A 17,575-nucleotide genomic window follows, 5' to 3' on the forward strand; every position below is an offset into this window, starting at 1 on the left:
GAAAACAAAAGTAGCCGTTTGCTTACGTTTTTCCTGGATAAAATCGACCGTTGGAACTTAAAAAGAAAGAAAAAGAAAATATTAATAATGGTTACCCAAGTTCACTTACTGTTTGACTTTTCACTTCGGAGACAAACTTAGAAAAAGAAAAGGTTTTGGAGAGGACGAGGGAGAGCGGAAGAGAGAGAGATACCATTGAGAATAACTCTGTATTTTCTTTCTGAGCTTCTGCGAGAATGGTTGCTAGAACCCCACCAAAGCACAAGAAAATGGTGGCCCCTCTCAACCCGGTTCTTCTAAGGGAAACAGTGAAGAAGGTGAACTATAATAGTTTCTGTACAAAAAAACACCATCTTCTTCTTCTTCTTCCTTTTATACCATTTTAGATTATGGGAAAACTAAGGGTTAGTTTGAAAAATGAAATTTCAACAGTTGGGTCTTCGCTTTCTTTCCTTTTGGATGTGAAAAATTGTGGCAAATCTCATCCCTTTCCATTCCAAATCCAGTTTTACGTGGAAATTTTGGAATGAAATTCTAGTCTTGTTCATAGTTTCTAAACTTGCATTGAGCAGCTAAAATTTTATACATTGGGGATCTGAGAATCTTTGTTGTTGTTCTTCTTCTTCTTCTGTCATGATCTAATAATGTGTTTGTGTTTGATGGGGTTGTGAAGGTGGATCGATGCATGGCTCGGTTGCAGGAGCTACAGTACACGGTTGCAGGTGGGACGAAGGTTGTATCAGGAGTGAGTCTTAGCCCTCGCAGTACCAGAGGTTACCTACGGACTAGTCTCAGATGCAAGCAAGAATCCATCAGGTATAAAATTATCATTTGGTCTTCTTCATTTTTGGTTTTTCTATTGGGAAAAAAAGAAAAATTGTAGTATTCCAATTTTTGTTTGGTTAAATCTCTGTCTGCTAAATTTAATAAAATGAAACTCAAATGGGTAATCTATTTTCTGTTTTCTCTTTAAATTGAAGGTTAAAAAATGCAGCCCCTAGGAAATCTCCTGTTGGGAAGTTTCCAGCAGACACAGGAGGTATCTCTATCTCTCTCCCTCTCTCTCGAATCAAAATTTATTATATGGGGCAAATGGGTTTCTCACATTTAATGTGTTTCGTTTAATCAAACTTTATTGCTTTGTCCAATAACTTCATTCATTGATTGCAGGGGAATGGCGGAGAATGTCATTGCCGGCAATGCTCGTCGGAGAGACGGTGGGAGAAATTCTACAAGCAAGTCAATTTGCAAGAGAAATAGTATCAGTAGTTTCTAACAAAACCAAGAAAACCTCTTCGGACGATCCAAAAACTCCGGTGACCGAACAGAGAAAACAAAGGCCTTATGCTGAAGACACTGAACTCAAGGCAAAAAGGAGGAAAGAGAAACAAAACAAATTACAATCCATTCGATCAGAGTCCATTTCCCCAACACTCCAACGCGCTCGGTCCCGAATCAATTTCAAAATCTCACCTCCAAACAAAAGAGAACTTGAGAAAGAAAATAGTCGGTATGTGGCAAACAGAGTTTCACCAAAGCATAGGCCATGGGCTAAAAAGACTGTTCTGTTCCCTAATCCTCTGTTTCTATCCACACCTTCTGCTCAGCAGCAGAAGTTTTGCAAGACAAGGTCTCCTGTCATTGCAAGGAACAAGCAACCGCCTCAGACTCCACATAAGTTCCTCATCAAGTCACCAACTTCGGCTTCAAAGTTTCAGGTCAAGATCAAGAGCCCACCATTGGTTTCTCGATCTCCTCCAACAAGAGCCACAAGTCTCAGTCTTAGCAAGAAGTCGTCTCCAACAAGAATTAAGATCAAGAGCCCACCATTGGTTTCTCGTTCTCCTCCAAAAAGAGCCACAGGTCTTGGTAAGAAGTCTCCTAAGATGTCGACTGCTTCGAAACTACGCCGCTCTTTCTCTCCATCAAGACTGGCAACCAGATTGGTGTCTCCCCTTAAGAGCAGAAAGAGTGTTCAGAAGAGTGAGAGTCTAGTCAGCGGATTGAGACAGCGTCCAACATCCTCCATCCCAATGGGACTTTCAGCTCGGAGAATTTAAATGCCTTCTTTGAATTTTGGTGTTTTTAAGATATTTACTCGATGTCCATAGTTGATTTGTTCTATTCTTATTTTCGTCATGAGTGTGAATTCTGTAATTCCATTTCAAATCGTTAAAATGTACAAGATTGCTCACTCTTCGATACAAATAACTCAAGGATCTTCAAAATCTGAAGAAACAGATTTTTTTATTTATTTTTTTTTATTATTATTTTTTTAATAAATCTCGTGGCGAAACAATTGACAATGCAAATTATGCAAAAATATGCATCAAATCATCAAAATTACAACATGAAATTAATTCCCCCCAACCCACCTAAACTCAAATGCACTTTTAAATGGAGTTGCAAAAGGAAAAAGATTTTATTCTGTAATCACAAGAATCGGATATGTATTTTCCATAAAAGTTTCAAATATCATGTGCATACTCAAATTATTCTATAGAACCATTACAACTTCTGTGCACTCGATACAAACTCGATAATATATGTATTCACCTGCCTCCAAGAACCACCCAAAGAAAAAGGGGAAAAAAAAAAAGCTTCAGCATACCCTTTACCAGTGCCATATATAGCACAATTACACTAGCTCAGGCTCTAACATACAAGAACACAATCATAGGATGGCAATGAGGAATTGAGATGAGTGATGCTGCATCACTGTTGTTTCCTTGTGGGATAGGGTAAATGGTCACACCAGATTATTTTTTACCATTACTGAAACTGCAGCTCTAATGGTGAAATCCAAGGAAAATTATAACTTCTTTCTCAAGGACCAGCTTGAGCAGTCTGAATTACGTTGAAGATGCAAAAGTTGTTCCCATTATCTTCCAGGAGATGCGAACCTTGTCAACTCCCTCTGCCTATTAATAGCCCGATCCTTAGGTGATGATGTTTTCCCTCCCAAACCAGCTTGGCGCATCATCTCTGCAAATATTTCATAATCATGATGTAAACATCAATAAAGCTATTAAATGAGGAGAAAATTAATTAAACTGATGTTAAGAAGATGTGTTAGTTTTCACTAAACAAAAACATTAAACGTTTGTGTTATGGCATTCTCGACATAAGCTCATCACCACCTTAAACATGGAAGTAACTTTACACAGCATTTGCCTAAACCTAATCTTCATGGATGCATCAAAACCAAGCAAAATTCAAGAACTTAAAGACTGCTTCGACAAAACAACTAAAATGGATGTGGTTTTCCATAAGGTATGACTAACTTTTATGGCAATGCATACTGTGAGTAAAAAGCAGCATGAACGAATTAGTCAGCATTACAAAATTTTACTAAAAAATCAAGAAACATCAACCTCTCTTTCTCTCAAGTTCTTGGTCAAGCTCTTCTTTCCACTTCCTCTGTCGCTCAGAAAAGCTCATGCTGCAAATACCATGAAAATATATATAAGATCATTCGTAAAGAAGTCAGAGAGGAAATTATTTATATCAGATTACTCCTAAAGATCTCAAAAAGGCAACTAATTTCTGAACATGCTTAAAAGTCATTAACAAACCTTGGACTACCAGGCTCCTGCTGACCATCAATTACAGGAATGTCCTGTGAACTTTGATCGCTTGCATTGCAAATATTTGACACACGCTTACCATTACTCCCAGGGCTTCCAGTACTATGAGCATCAACCACTGCAGATGGGGTACCCATTGGACCCCGACTTGGTGATCTACTTTTGGGAGGTAATTTCAAGTATCTTGGAGTAGTTTCATCACATGTGCTTTCCACATAACTAGGAGAGCAAGCTCCATTCATGCTGTTGTAGAACTCTTCATATAAAGGCGTTTGCAGTTTCTTCAATTCTAGAGCCTGAAGTTTGATCAAGGTTTCAATCAGAATGGTTTCAGTGAAAACCAAAGTTCCAAAACATAACTATGGTATTATTTCCAGAGGCTTCATAAGTGTTTCATAACAAAGTCTACATTACATGCCATGATTACAGTACCTTCTCATCCAAAAATGCTCTAATTTTAGATTCAGTAAGTTCTTCATCATCCTCAGAGAGTGAAGGTCCACAAGGAAAAGAAAAATCTTTTTCCCTATCATTAAAAGTTTCTGCGCAGCCACCACGCAAATGAATTTTTTGATCAGGATCCAAATTCATTCCTTCACATTCTGCTTCTGGACTTGCAGCTAATTTGCAAACCCAATCATCAGAGGGTTCGCTCATGGGATTAAAGCTCTAGGCATAGCAAACAATATATAAACAATTAGTTGCTGCTTTTACCGAAGCTTAAGAAATATCCATGAGGACATCTGACATAAAGAAGTTACCTTAAAGTTGTCAGGCATCAAGGATGAGTTGAGCCTTCCTTCACCCATCGTAATATCATTGCTGTCATCAATCTGACACATGTCATCATCACTGCTGTTTATTCTCCAAAGATGTTTACTTTTGAATGACTTCTCAGGAGACACAGTAGAGCAATTCAAACTACCCAAATTACAGTCATCAGCTGTCTCAAGGCAAGTCATCATTTTACTGGAACAAATTAAAGCTCCCAAGTTAAATATTTATAAAAGAACCATGCCACTGTCCAACTTAGTCCAGAAGAAACCCAATCACAATACTTACTAGGTTTCCAGATCTTTGGTGTTCGATGGTGAAGAGGTTTCAGAATTTTCCTAGTGGACACACACAAAAAATAAAATAAAATAAAATAAAATAAAAATAAAAATAAAAATTATATATATATAAATATCATTGAAAGGGGATATATATATATATATAGAGAGAGAGAGAGAGGGAGAGAACAAGGGTATATATAAATATCATTTAAAGGGGATATATATATATATATATATATATAGAGAGAGAGAGAGAGAAAGGGAGAGAACAAGAGCGATAGCAAAATACACAACATAGTGAAACCATACTAACCATCATAGAAGTACTAAAAGCAGGATGAGATTCCATGGGTTCCCCTGTTACAAAGGGATGCTGCATGCAAAAACAAACTAAAGCATTAAACCTTGACCCATGTAATGATTAACATTTTACCCATCATCAAGAACAAAAGCCAGAGCAGTTTAGAGTAGACAAGAGGAGTTACTATACATATGACAGCCAGAATTTTTGCATGACATAAAGAGAAATAGTAATCAATTTATAACCTGAAGCAGCTCAGATGCAGCTGGCCTCAAATTTGGTTCCCTGCCATTGAACCAAAGCCAACATGAACCAAACTCCCTCCAAGTAAAAGTTCTTCACAAATTCAAAGGATACAAGAATATCTTAAACAATCTAAATTCAGACTAAAAAGAGAGAGAGAAAGAGAGAATTAGCAAACTTTTGAAGGCATTTCAGAAGAAAATCTTTCGCCTCAACAGAGAGATGCTCAGGTATTGGTGGATGGGACTTTGTTGTCCCTATATGAAACAAAGCAGCCACCTAAAGAGAAATGTTAAAGGAAGATCTTCTCATAAATAATAACCCGAACACCTAAAATGGGGGAAAATATATCTATATATATATATATATATATATTTCATATGAAAAAGTATCAGTATATGTAATCACCTCTTGAAACTGTTGACTCCAGGGAGGCTTTCCAGTGGCCATTTCGATTACAGTACATCCAACACTCCATATATCAGCAGAGCTAGATAATTATGCACACGTATCAGTACCATTCAGTTACAGGAAAATTTTAGACAATTATGCCAAGTAGTGATAAAAATTAGTGATCAAGGACCAACAAATAGAGCAGCACAAATTACAGAATAAATACAGCAAATGTGAATGGCCAATCTACCACAGTACATAAATAATGTAGGGATACTACAATATTTCTCTGAGAAGGTACAATAAATTTGCAGACTATGCAAAGATCAAAGTTTTAAAAGTCAAAGTTCACATCAGTGCCTTTACTAAAAGTTTCTTGTAAACAAAGATTATCAATTTCTTTTCTTTTTCTTTTTTTCCATATGCATAAATCAAACACAAAATGCATTCTCCAGGGTCAGTTATGAATTCCAGTCTGAAAATTTTCCAGAATAAGCCAAACATGCTCTGTTTCACCCACCAGAACAATGTAATGGTATATTTATAACAAGCTTATCTGACTGAATGCACAGTGGCAATTTTGCAACTGAAACAATAACCTTACTTTACATCAGTCCAGTAATTGTTTTCGGAATTAAAGCTGTAGTATGTCAAATTCAAGTTTCACATGCATTAGCTAAGTTTTAACTAGAATAAGCATTCAGTTGTCTTGGACTAAAAGCAATTTTCCAGGGTTCTTGAAGAATTGCCCATGGTATGCCTCTCTTTATAAATTATTTACAGGTTTTCCTAACTTATGCTTTTAAAGAGAAAGAGTAGGAAATAATCATGATCAATAGCATGCCTAAAACTAGTCGATGCTAAGAGGGAGTGCAAAGAGGGTTATAATTGTCCTCACAAGCTATGACCCGTCTGGAGAATGACTTCAGGAGCCATCCAGTATGGAGTACCCTTCATAGACTTTGCACCAGAAATAGTTGCCTGCATTACACATCTCGTATACATTAGATAGTGTCAGAAATATTATAAGCTCTGTTGAGAAAAATCAAAATCAGAAAAAAGAACAAAGAGATGCATCATAATGAGAAGTAAAAGAAAGTGGGCGTACCAGCTCAACAACCTGTTTTGATGCACCAAAATCTGCAAGTTTAATGCATCCTTTATTATCAACAAGGATATTGGCCCCCTGAAATTATGACATGCGTGTCATCCACTTACAAGCTGAGGAGAAGTTAAATAAATTTAACATGCCAATCACTACCACCACAAGAAAAGGTACCTTAATGTCCCTGTGCATAATTCCATTCTTATGTAGATATGCTAGACCCAACAATAACTGCTTTGTGTATGTTCTAACAACCTGTTCAATAAATTAGTTTATAAGTTCAGAACATAAAACAACCAAAAAAAAAAGGTTCGAGTCAGCAATAACTTACAGCCTCTGGGAAAGATCCAAATTTTCCCAAAAGTGATGATATGGATCCACCAGGTACAAATTCCAATAGAATGTTTAATGTTTCCTCCTCCCTCACTGTTCCAAGATATCTCTAAGAAACCAAAACAAAATATATGGTCAGATAAATACGCCACAACTCATCCATTAGATGCTAGAGAGTTATACTCACAACAATATTCGGATGAGATAAATTTTTCAGAAGCTTCACTTCCTCCTCAAGCTCCTTGATGTGAGCCTACTTACATCATCAAATCAATAAGTCAATCAACAATTAACAATGCATAAAAGAATTATTTTTATTCAATAAAATATACTGTCTCACATGTAAATAATTACCAACACGTCAATGCAAAATTTAATATTTTATTTTTGTTCACTAGGCCACCAAAAGTGCAAAATAGAAGGTAAGACTATCACAATAGAGATGCTCTGATAGTTTAAGATTTATCACATAAAGAACAAGGTAGACGCTTTCAATGAAATTGTTTTTTTTTTTTTTCCTTTTTTTTTTTTTAATATTCTTTTGGAGAACAAAAATGACGTTAAGCATGAAGTTTTAAAATTAAAAGAAAAAGTGCAACCCATGTAGATGCAAAGAAATGCATAAAAGTACGATCAAACTGCATATACTGCATATATGGATACAATATCATTATTTGGAACCTCAATTGATAAAAATTAAACATATCGAACATAATGGAGCTAATTGCACATGCCAAACTAGAACATTAATCAAATTAACAAAAGAACTTGAATTCAAACCTGAGCTTTCTCCTTTGAATCAGTATTAGCTGCAATCAAAACCTGCATAAGAATAAAAAATAAAAAATAAAAAGATTAAAATCAGATTATTTACTAAAACGCAGAGCAAACAAAAGAAGAAGTAGTATCTATAAGACGCCTAAAGTGAAATCAAGAGGAACCCAGATAGAATTAGCTAAGAAACAGATTGAAGGTCGGACTGCAAGAACAGAAAAGAGAAAATAAAAATGTAAGACAAAACATAAAGCTACCCCAATTATCAATAAGCAAAACGAAACACACAAAATCAAACTCCAAAATCAAAATTAAAAAAAAAAAAAAAAAAAAAAAAAAAAAAAAAACATTAAGAAGAGAAAATTAACCACCGGGAAAAGCAGAAACTATCCCCAAAAAAAAGAAAAAACCCAAGAATAATAATTAAAGGGGACCTGTTTAACGGCCAGAAGCTCTCCGGAGTCAAGATTCATGCCCATGTAGACACGGCCAAAGGCGCCGCAACCGATCAACTCGCCCTTGCGCCATCGGATCGGCGGCGTGTTGTCCTTGGCCATGGGAGGCGGCGAAGGAGACGGGGGAGCCAGAGGCGATGAGGGTTTGGAGAAGACTCTAGATTTACGAATGCAGGAATTGATCTTGTCGACCAAAGTGAAGGTGGGTCCTCCGATTGGAGAAGGTGAATCTTCGCCGTCCGGAGAAGAAGTACGGAACACCAGTGATCGCCGAACTGATCCCAACATGTCTTGCATTTTGTCTTTCTTTTTGCGTTGTTTTTGTGATTGATTATTTGATGGTCAGAGAGAGAAAGAAAGAGAGAGTGACAGCGGGTTTTGGGGTTAGCAATGGGGTTTCATTTGGTCGGCAAAAGAGAGAGAATTTTGAGTGTGAAATAGAGAGAGAAAGAGAGAGAGAGGAGGGAAAAAAGGTGGGCTTTTTTATTTTTCAAAAATATTATCAAATTTGCTGTCAAAATCCCCAATCTATGTTTATTATGTTTTACAACAAGAAGTAAAATGCTTTTTTCTCCTTTTTTTTATTATTTTTAACATTACATTTTTTTTTTTTTTTGGCTTGACAATCTGTATATCCTTCCACTTTGCCGTACTACTCAACTTTGTATAACGGTCATTTCAATTTTCTATTAATTAATCAATACTGAGTTTTGTGCAAATATATATTCATGAGTTAATTTGTACTCTCTTTTTTTTTTTTCACCGAAAGAGTTGATTTGTACTTCTGTTTTCTTTTTTTTCTTTTTTCTTTTTTTTTTATTCCCTATAGTAGTAATGTCTTATCAGGGAAAATTTGCAATCGTACTACTATGTTTTACCAATATATTATTGAATTTTCACAAAAAAAAAAAAAAAAAGAATATACTATTGAACTTTTGGAAATTACAAAAACTCTTACATTTTATTTTCGTTGCAACATTATCCATTTTAAGAAAATGTATATGTAAATTTAATATATAGAAATGCAAAAAATATCAATTAAAGACTGATTAATTGTGTTTATATGAAAAATAATAGTTTACAAGTGAAAGATTTTTCATTTTAAAATATGTATAAAAATTGCAATATATTGATAAATGTAAAACGACACTCATGTAAAATTGGTAAAACTTTAGGTGTATTAGCACAACTTTCCTCTATTTTAGTATGCCTTGCTTTCTTCCTCCATCATATCATCTACGGGTACATTAGCCAGGATATATAATTAAAAATTAATTCAAATTAAAGTTTTATCTAAAAAAAAATATGAATAATAAAATAAAAAAGAAGAAGAAACATAATAAAATATGGCGTAAAAGTATTACAATAGCTTCCGTAAAAAGTATTACAATAGCTTCCGTAGTTAAGTATTTCTATCTATGCAATGAAAATATGAATTTGAATAATGCGGATATAAAAATTTAGGATAATTTGTAATGTTAAAAAAAAATTTATTAAAAAAAAAAATATATATATATATATATATATATATATAAATTGAGGTAGAGATTTTATTATTCCACATTGAATCCCAAAAAAGAATTTCAACACTCCCAACCTATACACCTTCCCTAAGTTCCTTGTCCTTCATGATCCTTTTTCAGAAACCCAAAAAGCCTTGTAGTAGTATATCCCAAACACATATATATCAAATTATGTGTGTATATATATATATATATGCAACAAATTTTTTCTATAATGGGTTTTTGTAAGGCAACTATTAACTATATATCTAAATCCTACAGTTCTAGCTAATCTACATAATGATATTGTCTAGGGTCCTTAACCTCAATCTTCCAATGCCCATCTGGAAAATCACCATAATTCCTTGCTCTCTCTCTCAGCAACTTCAACTTCTCACCCATCTTCCTTGTTAGCCCACAATAAGTTTGAAGCTCCAGGGGCATGGAATCATAAACTTGCCACCACTTCCTGTGAGCCGAGTCGCTTGAAAATCTATGGTGGTGCAACAAATCCCAGTTACAATCATAGTCCCTATAACACATCCATGGCTTCAAACCCAAGTAATGCACAGCAAAAACATTATCAGGAATCTCATGCTTTCCATGCTCAAAGTTCTTGAGAAAATTCAATTTGGCCGGCATTCGATGCCACCAAGTGAAATACTCATTAAGAAAACCTTGGTCTCCGTTATTGTAGGATTCCAATTTGAAGCTTTTCAACATCAAATCTTCGAACAAACAAGCTGACGGTTCCACCACCATTACACCTGAGTTGAATAAGAACTTGTTGTTTGCTGAAGCTGATAGCTCAGGGTAAGTGAAGAAATGGTCTATGTTTCTCAAAACAAGAAGGTCAGCATCTATGAAGATGACCTTTTCGTATTCGAAGAGCTGCCATATACGAAGCTTGCTGTAGTTCCATTCGTTGTAAGTCCCTTTTCGAGAGAAAGGACTTCGAATTCGATGAATGCGTTTGATCTTCCATCCTGCAGCTCGAAGAGCTAGAGTGGAATTGAATGAAATGGAATCATCCGCGAGAAGAATAAGGTCTTTGGTTGAACCGGTGAGACGAATGCTTTGCGCTAAAGAAATTGCGCCGCAGATGTATGATTCTGAAGAATGAAGGATTGTAGCGTAGGCATATCTTGGACGAGGAAGAAATATTGTGGCATTATTGTTGTTGAGAAATTGTAGTTTGGAGTGTGACATGATGAAATTTCGCCATCGCTCTTTTCCTGTGAAATTGGAAATTCTTTGTGAATAATGTTAAAAAAGAATGATCATTTTAGGTGGGCTACAGACTAAATGTCCAATCGGTTACATAATAATTTTGTAACATAACATTGGTAAGATGTATCTTTGACTGATGTGTAATTATATTTAATCCGTAGACATATTGTAATTAGGTGCCAATCAAGCAACATAAGCATTATCTAATTACATATAATTCATACAAAAGTTATTACTATTCATGGAAAGAGAAATTGTCTACATCCAACATAAATTAAATAACATCAGGCAGCAGAATAAAATTTTATATATATATATTAATTGGAATAATCATGTGTATAAATATTCTACCATGACAATTTTATGGTAAAATAATTCCAATTTTGAATTCTAACGCAACTAGAGGAAAGATTATGAGGAAATCATGTATGAATGCATGTTTCATAATCTGTGGCCAAATAAGTCCAGTTCCTTAAGGAAACAAAATACTACTACATAATGCAAAAACGGTTAAATATTAAATCCTTCAAAAAAGACAGCAAGGTCAACCCTATCATACCCTAATTAAAAGGTTCATTTTCTTGAATTCCTATCATTTATTCAGTATTTGTTCAATTTTAGGTAAATTACCAAAAAAGAAAGTTTAGGTAAATTACCAAATTAAAAAGGCCAAAACGTAGAAGCTCAATCATCTAATCCTTAAAACCCACCAACCCCATACTTTTATTGGGTCATTTTCGCCTTGAAAGGATAAATAAAACATTAAATGATATGATTAAAACCTCTAATATTCTTCAAAAACTTATATAATTGAAAATTGCAAATAGTTATAAATCCTCTAGCTAGAATCCCACACAAAAAGTATAAGTTCTTCAGAATATTTTGCTTACAAATTAATCAATTTTTCAAATGCCCTTCAAAATAAAAGTTTAAATGGGGCTGAAAATTTGGTGAAAATTATAAGAGTGTAAGTTTCATTATATATAAAACAAACAAATTAAAGAATGAAAACCAAAATATACATGTAACTAACCTGTTTTTGCAAAAGGAGGAGCAATTTGGCAAGTCCCAAGAGGCATAAGAACCTTCTGTTTAAGTCTGCTCATATCAGGCTTATACACCCAATACTCACCTCTGTGCATCATCAAATCATCACATCTGAAAATCTCTACCATGGGCCCACAATAACCTATAAACACAACATAAACATTCCTATGAATATCAGGATTCACCCAACTACTCTCAACAGCCAGATTAGCTACCACAAGGTTAACCTGCAGCCTAAACACATCTCTAATCCCTTCCTTTTCTGTCCCATTCCCACATGGAACTCTCGCCACCACCACGTCCAGTCCCCGGTAATCTTCGAACCTCGGCATTGGGATTTCCGGGCATCTCGGTGTCCCCCATTTCTTGTCTTCATCGATCCATTCTGGGAAAAACTCCTTCCATGTCCGATTTCCATCGTCTGGCATTATTCGATCAAACTTGACTGTGACTGTTTCTGTGTTTGCAAGTCCACGGAGCACTTTGCATACACCACCAGGACCAGTACTACTAGTACTAGCAAAATCACCTATATTGACCAAACCGATCTTAATCTTTTGACCCTTTTTGAATTCATTGGCAATGATATTGAACCAGGTAAGAAAAGGGTTTTGGTTTTCCATTTGAAGTATTTTTGGGGTGGTGATGAATTTATTAGGCTTTTGTTTGAATGATAGGGTAAGGAAAATGAGAGGGAGAGAGATGATGATCAGGAATATGATGAAGGGTCTGTGTTTAGAAGAAGAAGAGGAGGGCTTGGAAGCCATTATTCTTGATGAGCTTCCCGTTTGTCTCTGCTTTGGTTTTTGTCACTTGAGATTTTGAAGGGTTTTATAAGGAAGGTTTTTGCATGGCCGTTCTTTCCTTTTTCTTCTTGTTTTTGAGAATTTATATTTTCATTGAGCGAACTGGATTTAATTATAAGTGTATATGTTTGGAAGAAGAGTATTATATTTTTCTTTTTATTATTATTATTTTTAGGCTGTTGTTTTCAAAAAGAAAAATTTAGAAAATAAAATCCATCTTAAGATTGTTTTTTTTTTTTGGTTATAATTTGGTTTATTTGAAGCATTATCATATATTTTAAAAAATTAATTTATTGTGAATGATAGAAGTATAGTAAATTTCCTTTTAATTTTTTATTTCCATTAATTATTTACTTTTAAATTTGAAAATAATGTTCTATATATATATATATATATAAATCTATTATATGGTCAACAATTATACGTTAACTCTCAAATTTTTATGTTATATTTTGGGTGAAAAATCATAGAAAGAACGAAAGTGTTGTATTTCATATATATGAGAGTCATTACAATATATACACCTAAAATGTCAGTATCTAAGAGGAAAGTAAATATTACAAAGTTACATAAGGGAATTAAATATTACAAGAAATAAGAAATATGAGAAAGAATAAGCTATACAAGAACTAAGTTGATGATGATAGTGTAGAGGTGCAATATTAGTCATAAAAATAATATTAGAAGCACCAACTACTTTACTAAATTATTTATTAAATGTATACATATTATTATGCAATTGATTTATATTTAATTATATTTATTTTTTAATTTAAAAGGTTGACTTATTCATATCTAAATTATATTAATATATTAGTTGGTGCCTATAGCGTTATTCATTCTATGAAAAAGAAAGTAATTATTTTAACCGCAATGATACATATACCAAAATATTTACCAAATTTATCTATCAAATAACACGTGTTAAAATATTATTGGTAGACATATTTATATAATCTAAATTTAAAAAGTAAATTCTTAAATTAATAAATAAATAAATTAAATATTGTCACATCATGTATCATATAATTGATCAAATAAATTTAAAAAAAACATTTTGATAACTCTAATATTATTATTTTTAAACCATTTAGAGATTTTTATAATTTAATTACTTAGCACTTAATTAATAGAAAAAACAAGAAAAACAAAGAAAATCCTATACCATAATTTTTTATACATCCTACGAATAAAATTAATTTTAGATCTGTCCCCCCAAAAAAAAGGATTTTACATGACGACCAATAGTCTCGCATGGACCATGTGTCACATTTGTGCCACCAAAAAAAAAAAAAAAAACAAAAAAAAGGAGAATGTGTACTATAAATAGAATAAAAATAAAAAGGTTACATAGAGAAAGCAGATTTGCATATATCCATGGGCTGGTTAAAATCACTTAATTAGGTGTATTTAAAATTCCAGTACCGAAATTGGACCTTGCCCTCTTTATATATTAGCATATAAATAAAGTTTTTTCTTTTTTTTTTGGCCGAACATGATAAAATATTGAGGACCGAAAGATATATATACATATATGATCAACAATCAACTTCCCACTACATTTATTTCTATGATTTTTTTGGGATCATGTTCGGCTATTCCATTCCTTTTTTGTTACTATTCCTATGTGCGAGTATATATGTATGAAGAAGTCTACACGAGGATATAACAAAGCATGTATATCTTTTCATCTAACCTCTAAAAGAATAAAGTTGTCATCTATGTTGTCCTTATAGATAAACAATTCAATTTTAAAAGGTTTGAAAGTAAGACTAGGTTTGGTCTGGTGGTAATCCACTCTTTCTCCAATATATAATGATCTTTGGCTCTAAATCTCTCGCTCAGCGAGCGCACACGCACACGCACACGTTTGTGTGTGCGTGATTTTGTATATATAATGTTTATATGATCATACTTGTTTGGTCGTATACTGTGTGATCCACATTATTGCCACTCAAAAGAATTTCAACACTCACCACTTATCTTCTCTAAATTCCGAATCATACATGATTCTTCCCAAATAAACCTTGTAGTAATATGTATCCAAAACTTACATACACACACACACACATATATATATATATATATATGATCAACGATATATATATATATATATATATGTATACATATGCAACTACATATCTAAATAATGATACTGTCTAGGGTCATTAATCTGAATCTTCCAATGCCCATCTGGAAAATCACCATCCTTTGCCCTTTCTCTACGAAACTTTAACTTCTCATCCATCTTCTTCGTCAATCCACAAAAACGTTGAAGCTCCACAGGTAAGGTGTCATGAACTTGCCACCATTTCTTGTGAGCTGAGTCGCTAGAAAATCTATGGTGATGCAACCAATCCCAGTTACAATCATAGTCCCTGTAACACATCCATGGCTTCAAACCCAAGTAATGAACAGCAAAAACACCATCAGGAATCTCACGCTCTCCACGTTCAAAATTCTTGAGAAAATTCAATTTCGCGGGCATTCGATGCCACCAAGTGAAATACTCATTAAGAAAACCTTGGTCTCCACCATTGTAGGACTCCAACTTGAAGCTTTTCACCATCAAATCTTCGAACAAACAAGCGGACGGTTCCACAACCATCACACCGGAGTTGAATAAGAACTTGTTGTTTGCTGAAGCTGATAGCTCAGGGTAGGTAAAGAAATGGTCGATGTTTCGCAAAACAAGAAGATCTGCATCTATGAATATGACTTTTTCGTATTGGGTTAGCTGCCAAATACGAAGCTTGCTGTAGTTCCATTCATTGTAAGAGCCTTTCCGAGAGAAAGGACTGCGGATTCTCTGAATCCGCAGGACTTTCCATCCCGCTGCTCGAAGAGCTAGAGTGGAATTGAATGAAATGGAATCGTCGGCGAGAAGAATAAGGTCGATGGTAGAGCCCGTCAGACGAATGCTTTGTGCTAAAGAAATGGCACCGCAGACATATGATTCTGAAGAGTGAAGGACTGTAACGTAGGCAATGGCATATATTGAACGACGACGTATTGTGACGTTGTTGACATTTTGGAGGATGGAGGATCTAAATACGTAGTCTCGCCATCCCTCTTTACCTGCCCCCCCAAAAAAGAAAAAAAGAAAAAAAAAAAAAAAAGAATAATAATGTTTGAAGAAGGAAGGTGGGCAACAAATTACATGTCTTGTTATTGGACAATTAAATGAACTAATTTGTAAGGTAATATTAATCATATGTATGTTTATTTATTTCTTTATTTTTTAATTAGAAAACCGAGAATAGTCTTCCCTTATTTATTTATTTTTTTTTCAAGTGTCATTATCTATGTAGATTATGCGGGCAAGTGTCATTATCCATGTGCAATATCTATGCGTGGTTTCATATTTACAAAGTGTTAGATCTTATATCTTTATATTTACAAAGTGTTGTTAAATCTTAAATCCTTCAAGAAGACAGCAGGGTCAAAATGGGGCAAATAGTACTCAAGATAATATTGCTCAATAATCTTATATTATCCAAGTACCCTTCCAAAGAACAATTAAATGGGGCTGAAAATTTTTGGTGAAACTAATAATTAAGAGGGTAAGTTTCATTATGTATATATAAATAACGAACAAGAAATTAAAGAATGAAAACCAAATTATACAAAGCTAACCTGTTTTTGCAAACGGAGGTGCAATTTGGCAAGTCCCAACAGGCATAAGAACCTTCTGTTTAAGCCTCATCATCTCAGGCTTATACACCCAATAATCACCTCTATGCATCACCAAATCATCACATCTGAAAATCTCTACCATGGGCCCACAAGAACCTATAAACACAACATAAACATTCCTACGAATATCAGGACTCACCCAACCACTCTCCACCGCGAGATTAGCCACCACAAGGTTAACCTGCAACCTGAACACATCTCTAATCCCTTCCTTCTCCGTCCCATTCCCACATGGAACTCTCGCCACCACCACGTCCAGTCGCGGGTAATCTTCGAACCTCGGCATTGGGATTTCCGGGCATTTTGGTGTCCCCCATTTCTTGTCTTCATCAATCCATTCTGGGAAAAACTCCTTCCATGTCCGATTTTCATCCTCTGTCATTATTCGATCAAACTTGACTGCGACTGTGTCTGTGTTTGCAAGTCCATGGAGTACTTTGCATACGCCACCACCAGAACCAGTAATATTACTACTTGTACAATCATCAATATTGACCAAACCGATCTTAATCTTCGTACCCTTTTCGAATTTGTTGGCAATGATATCGAACCAGTAGAGAGATGGGTTTTCGCTTTCCATCTGAAGTCTTTTGGTGGTGGTGATGAGTTTAGAATTTTGTTTGAAAGATAGGATAAGGAAGAGAAGAGGGAGAGAGATGATGATTAGGAAGACGATGAAGGATCTGTGTTTCGAAGAAGAAGAAGAAGAGGAGGAGGGTTTTGAAGCCATTATTCTTGTTGAGCTTTTGGTTTTTATAGGGAAGGTTTTTGCATGGATATTTTCTTTTCTTCTTTTTCGAGTCCTTATATTTTGTTTTTGATAGATATGGATTTGATTTTTCAGACCTTTCAAACTTTTTTGATCTCCATGGAAAAGACAAAAGGGAAGGTTTTTAGAGACATTTTTAGACTTCGGTGACGAGTAGACCGTGTGCTTTGCAAGGGAGGAGATTGTATTTTCTTTTTTATACTTTAGGCTATTTGTTTTTATATGGAAAATTTTAGAAAATAAAATTTATTGTCTTTTTTTATTTTTTTTTTTTAAGAA

The 17,575-nt window shown here is 34.4% G+C and overlaps 4 protein-coding genes across 6 annotated transcripts; 1 reads left to right on the forward strand and 3 right to left on the reverse strand.

The window, feature by feature from the left end:
• Window positions 1-93: 93 nt before the first annotated feature.
• LOC107412001 (microtubule-binding protein TANGLED) lies at window positions 94-2,238 on the forward strand. Its single transcript, XM_016019691.4, has 4 exons — window positions 94-317; window positions 674-816; window positions 981-1,039; window positions 1,171-2,238. Exons 1-4 carry the CDS (start codon window positions 237-239, stop codon window positions 2,058-2,060), a joined length of 1,173 nt encoding a protein of 390 aa, XP_015875177.2. The 5' UTR covers window positions 94-236; the 3' UTR covers window positions 2,061-2,238.
• Window positions 2,239-2,398: 160 nt separating this feature from the next.
• On the reverse strand, window positions 2,399-8,729 carry LOC107411974 (mitogen-activated protein kinase kinase kinase ANP1). 3 transcript variants are annotated; one of them, XM_060812427.1, is made up of 17 exons: window positions 8,226-8,729; window positions 7,798-7,839; window positions 7,205-7,270; window positions 7,016-7,126; window positions 6,859-6,939; window positions 6,688-6,765; window positions 6,478-6,560; window positions 5,595-5,676; window positions 5,365-5,465; window positions 5,189-5,228; window positions 4,956-5,015; window positions 4,650-4,699; window positions 4,349-4,556; window positions 4,020-4,256; window positions 3,576-3,883; window positions 3,375-3,420; window positions 2,399-2,985 (listed from the first exon to the last, which is right to left on the reverse strand). In XM_060812427.1, exons 1-17 carry the CDS (start codon window positions 8,541-8,543, stop codon window positions 2,980-2,982), a joined length of 1,917 nt encoding a protein of 638 aa, XP_060668410.1. In that variant the 5' UTR covers window positions 8,544-8,729; the 3' UTR covers window positions 2,399-2,979. The 3 variants fall into 3 exon arrangements, with proteins under 3 accessions (XP_060668410.1, XP_015875145.2, XP_015875147.2); XM_016019659.4 differs by having other exon boundaries at window positions 3,375-3,442; window positions 8,226-8,726; XM_016019661.4 differs by lacking the exon at window positions 3,375-3,420.
• Window positions 8,730-10,036: 1,307 nt separating this feature from the next.
• LOC107411951 (putative UDP-glucuronate:xylan alpha-glucuronosyltransferase 5) lies at window positions 10,037-12,792 on the reverse strand. The gene is made up of 2 exons (XM_060812148.1): window positions 12,012-12,792; window positions 10,037-10,983 (listed from the first exon to the last, which is right to left on the reverse strand). Exons 1-2 carry the CDS (start codon window positions 12,790-12,792, stop codon window positions 10,037-10,039), a joined length of 1,728 nt encoding a protein of 575 aa, XP_060668131.1.
• A 2,149-nt stretch (window positions 12,793-14,941) lies between these two features.
• On the reverse strand, window positions 14,942-17,135 carry LOC107411952 (putative UDP-glucuronate:xylan alpha-glucuronosyltransferase 5). Its single transcript, XM_016019636.3, has 2 exons — window positions 16,468-17,135; window positions 14,942-15,909 (listed from the first exon to the last, which is right to left on the reverse strand). The coding sequence occupies exons 1-2, from the start codon at window positions 17,105-17,107 to the stop codon at window positions 14,966-14,968; spliced, it is 1,584 nt and encodes a 527-aa protein (XP_015875122.3). The 5' UTR covers window positions 17,108-17,135; the 3' UTR covers window positions 14,942-14,965.
• Between the last annotated feature and the right edge of the window lie 440 nt (window positions 17,136-17,575).

This window comes from Ziziphus jujuba, chromosome 10 (genome assembly GCF_031755915.1).
Source record: "Ziziphus jujuba cultivar Dongzao chromosome 10, ASM3175591v1".
Lineage (NCBI taxonomy): Eukaryota > Viridiplantae > Streptophyta > Magnoliopsida > Rosales > Rhamnaceae > Ziziphus > Ziziphus jujuba.

Excerpts from the sequence above, each read along its gene's own strand:
- LOC107411952 (XM_016019636.3), bottom strand. The coding sequence starts at position 17,107 with ATGGAAAGCGAAAACCCATCTCTCTACTGGTTCGATATCATTGCCAAC. Across the intron at positions 15,910-16,467 it reads ACCTCCGTTTGCAAAAACAG|GTAAAGAGGGATGGCGAGAC; the intron begins GTTAGCTTTGTA and ends TTGGGGGGGCAG.
- LOC107411951 (XM_060812148.1), bottom strand. The coding sequence starts at position 12,792 with ATGGCTTCCAAGCCCTCCTCTTCTTCTTCTAAACACAGACCCTTCATC. Across the intron at positions 10,984-12,011 it reads TCCTCCTTTTGCAAAAACAG|GAAAAGAGCGATGGCGAAAT; the intron begins GTTAGTTACATG and ends CCAATTTCACAG.
- LOC107411974 (XM_016019659.4), bottom strand. The coding sequence starts at position 8,543 with ATGCAAGACATGTTGGGATCAGTTCGGCGATCACTGGTGTTCCGTACT. Across the intron at positions 5,677-6,477 it reads CTCCAGACGGGTCATAGCTT|CTCTGCTGATATATGGAGTG; the intron begins GTGAGGACAATT and ends ATAATTATCTAG. Across the intron at positions 3,443-3,575 it reads CAGGAGCCTGGTAGTCCAAG|CATGAGCTTTTCTGAGCGAC; the intron begins GTTTGTTAATGA and ends TGGTATTTGCAG.
- LOC107412001 (XM_016019691.4), top strand. The coding sequence starts at position 237 with ATGGTTGCTAGAACCCCACCAAAGCACAAGAAAATGGTGGCCCCTCTC. Across the intron at positions 817-980 it reads TGCAAGCAAGAATCCATCAG|GTTAAAAAATGCAGCCCCTA; the intron begins GTATAAAATTAT and ends TTTAAATTGAAG. Across the intron at positions 1,040-1,170 it reads GTTTCCAGCAGACACAGGAG|GGGAATGGCGGAGAATGTCA; the intron begins GTATCTCTATCT and ends CATTGATTGCAG.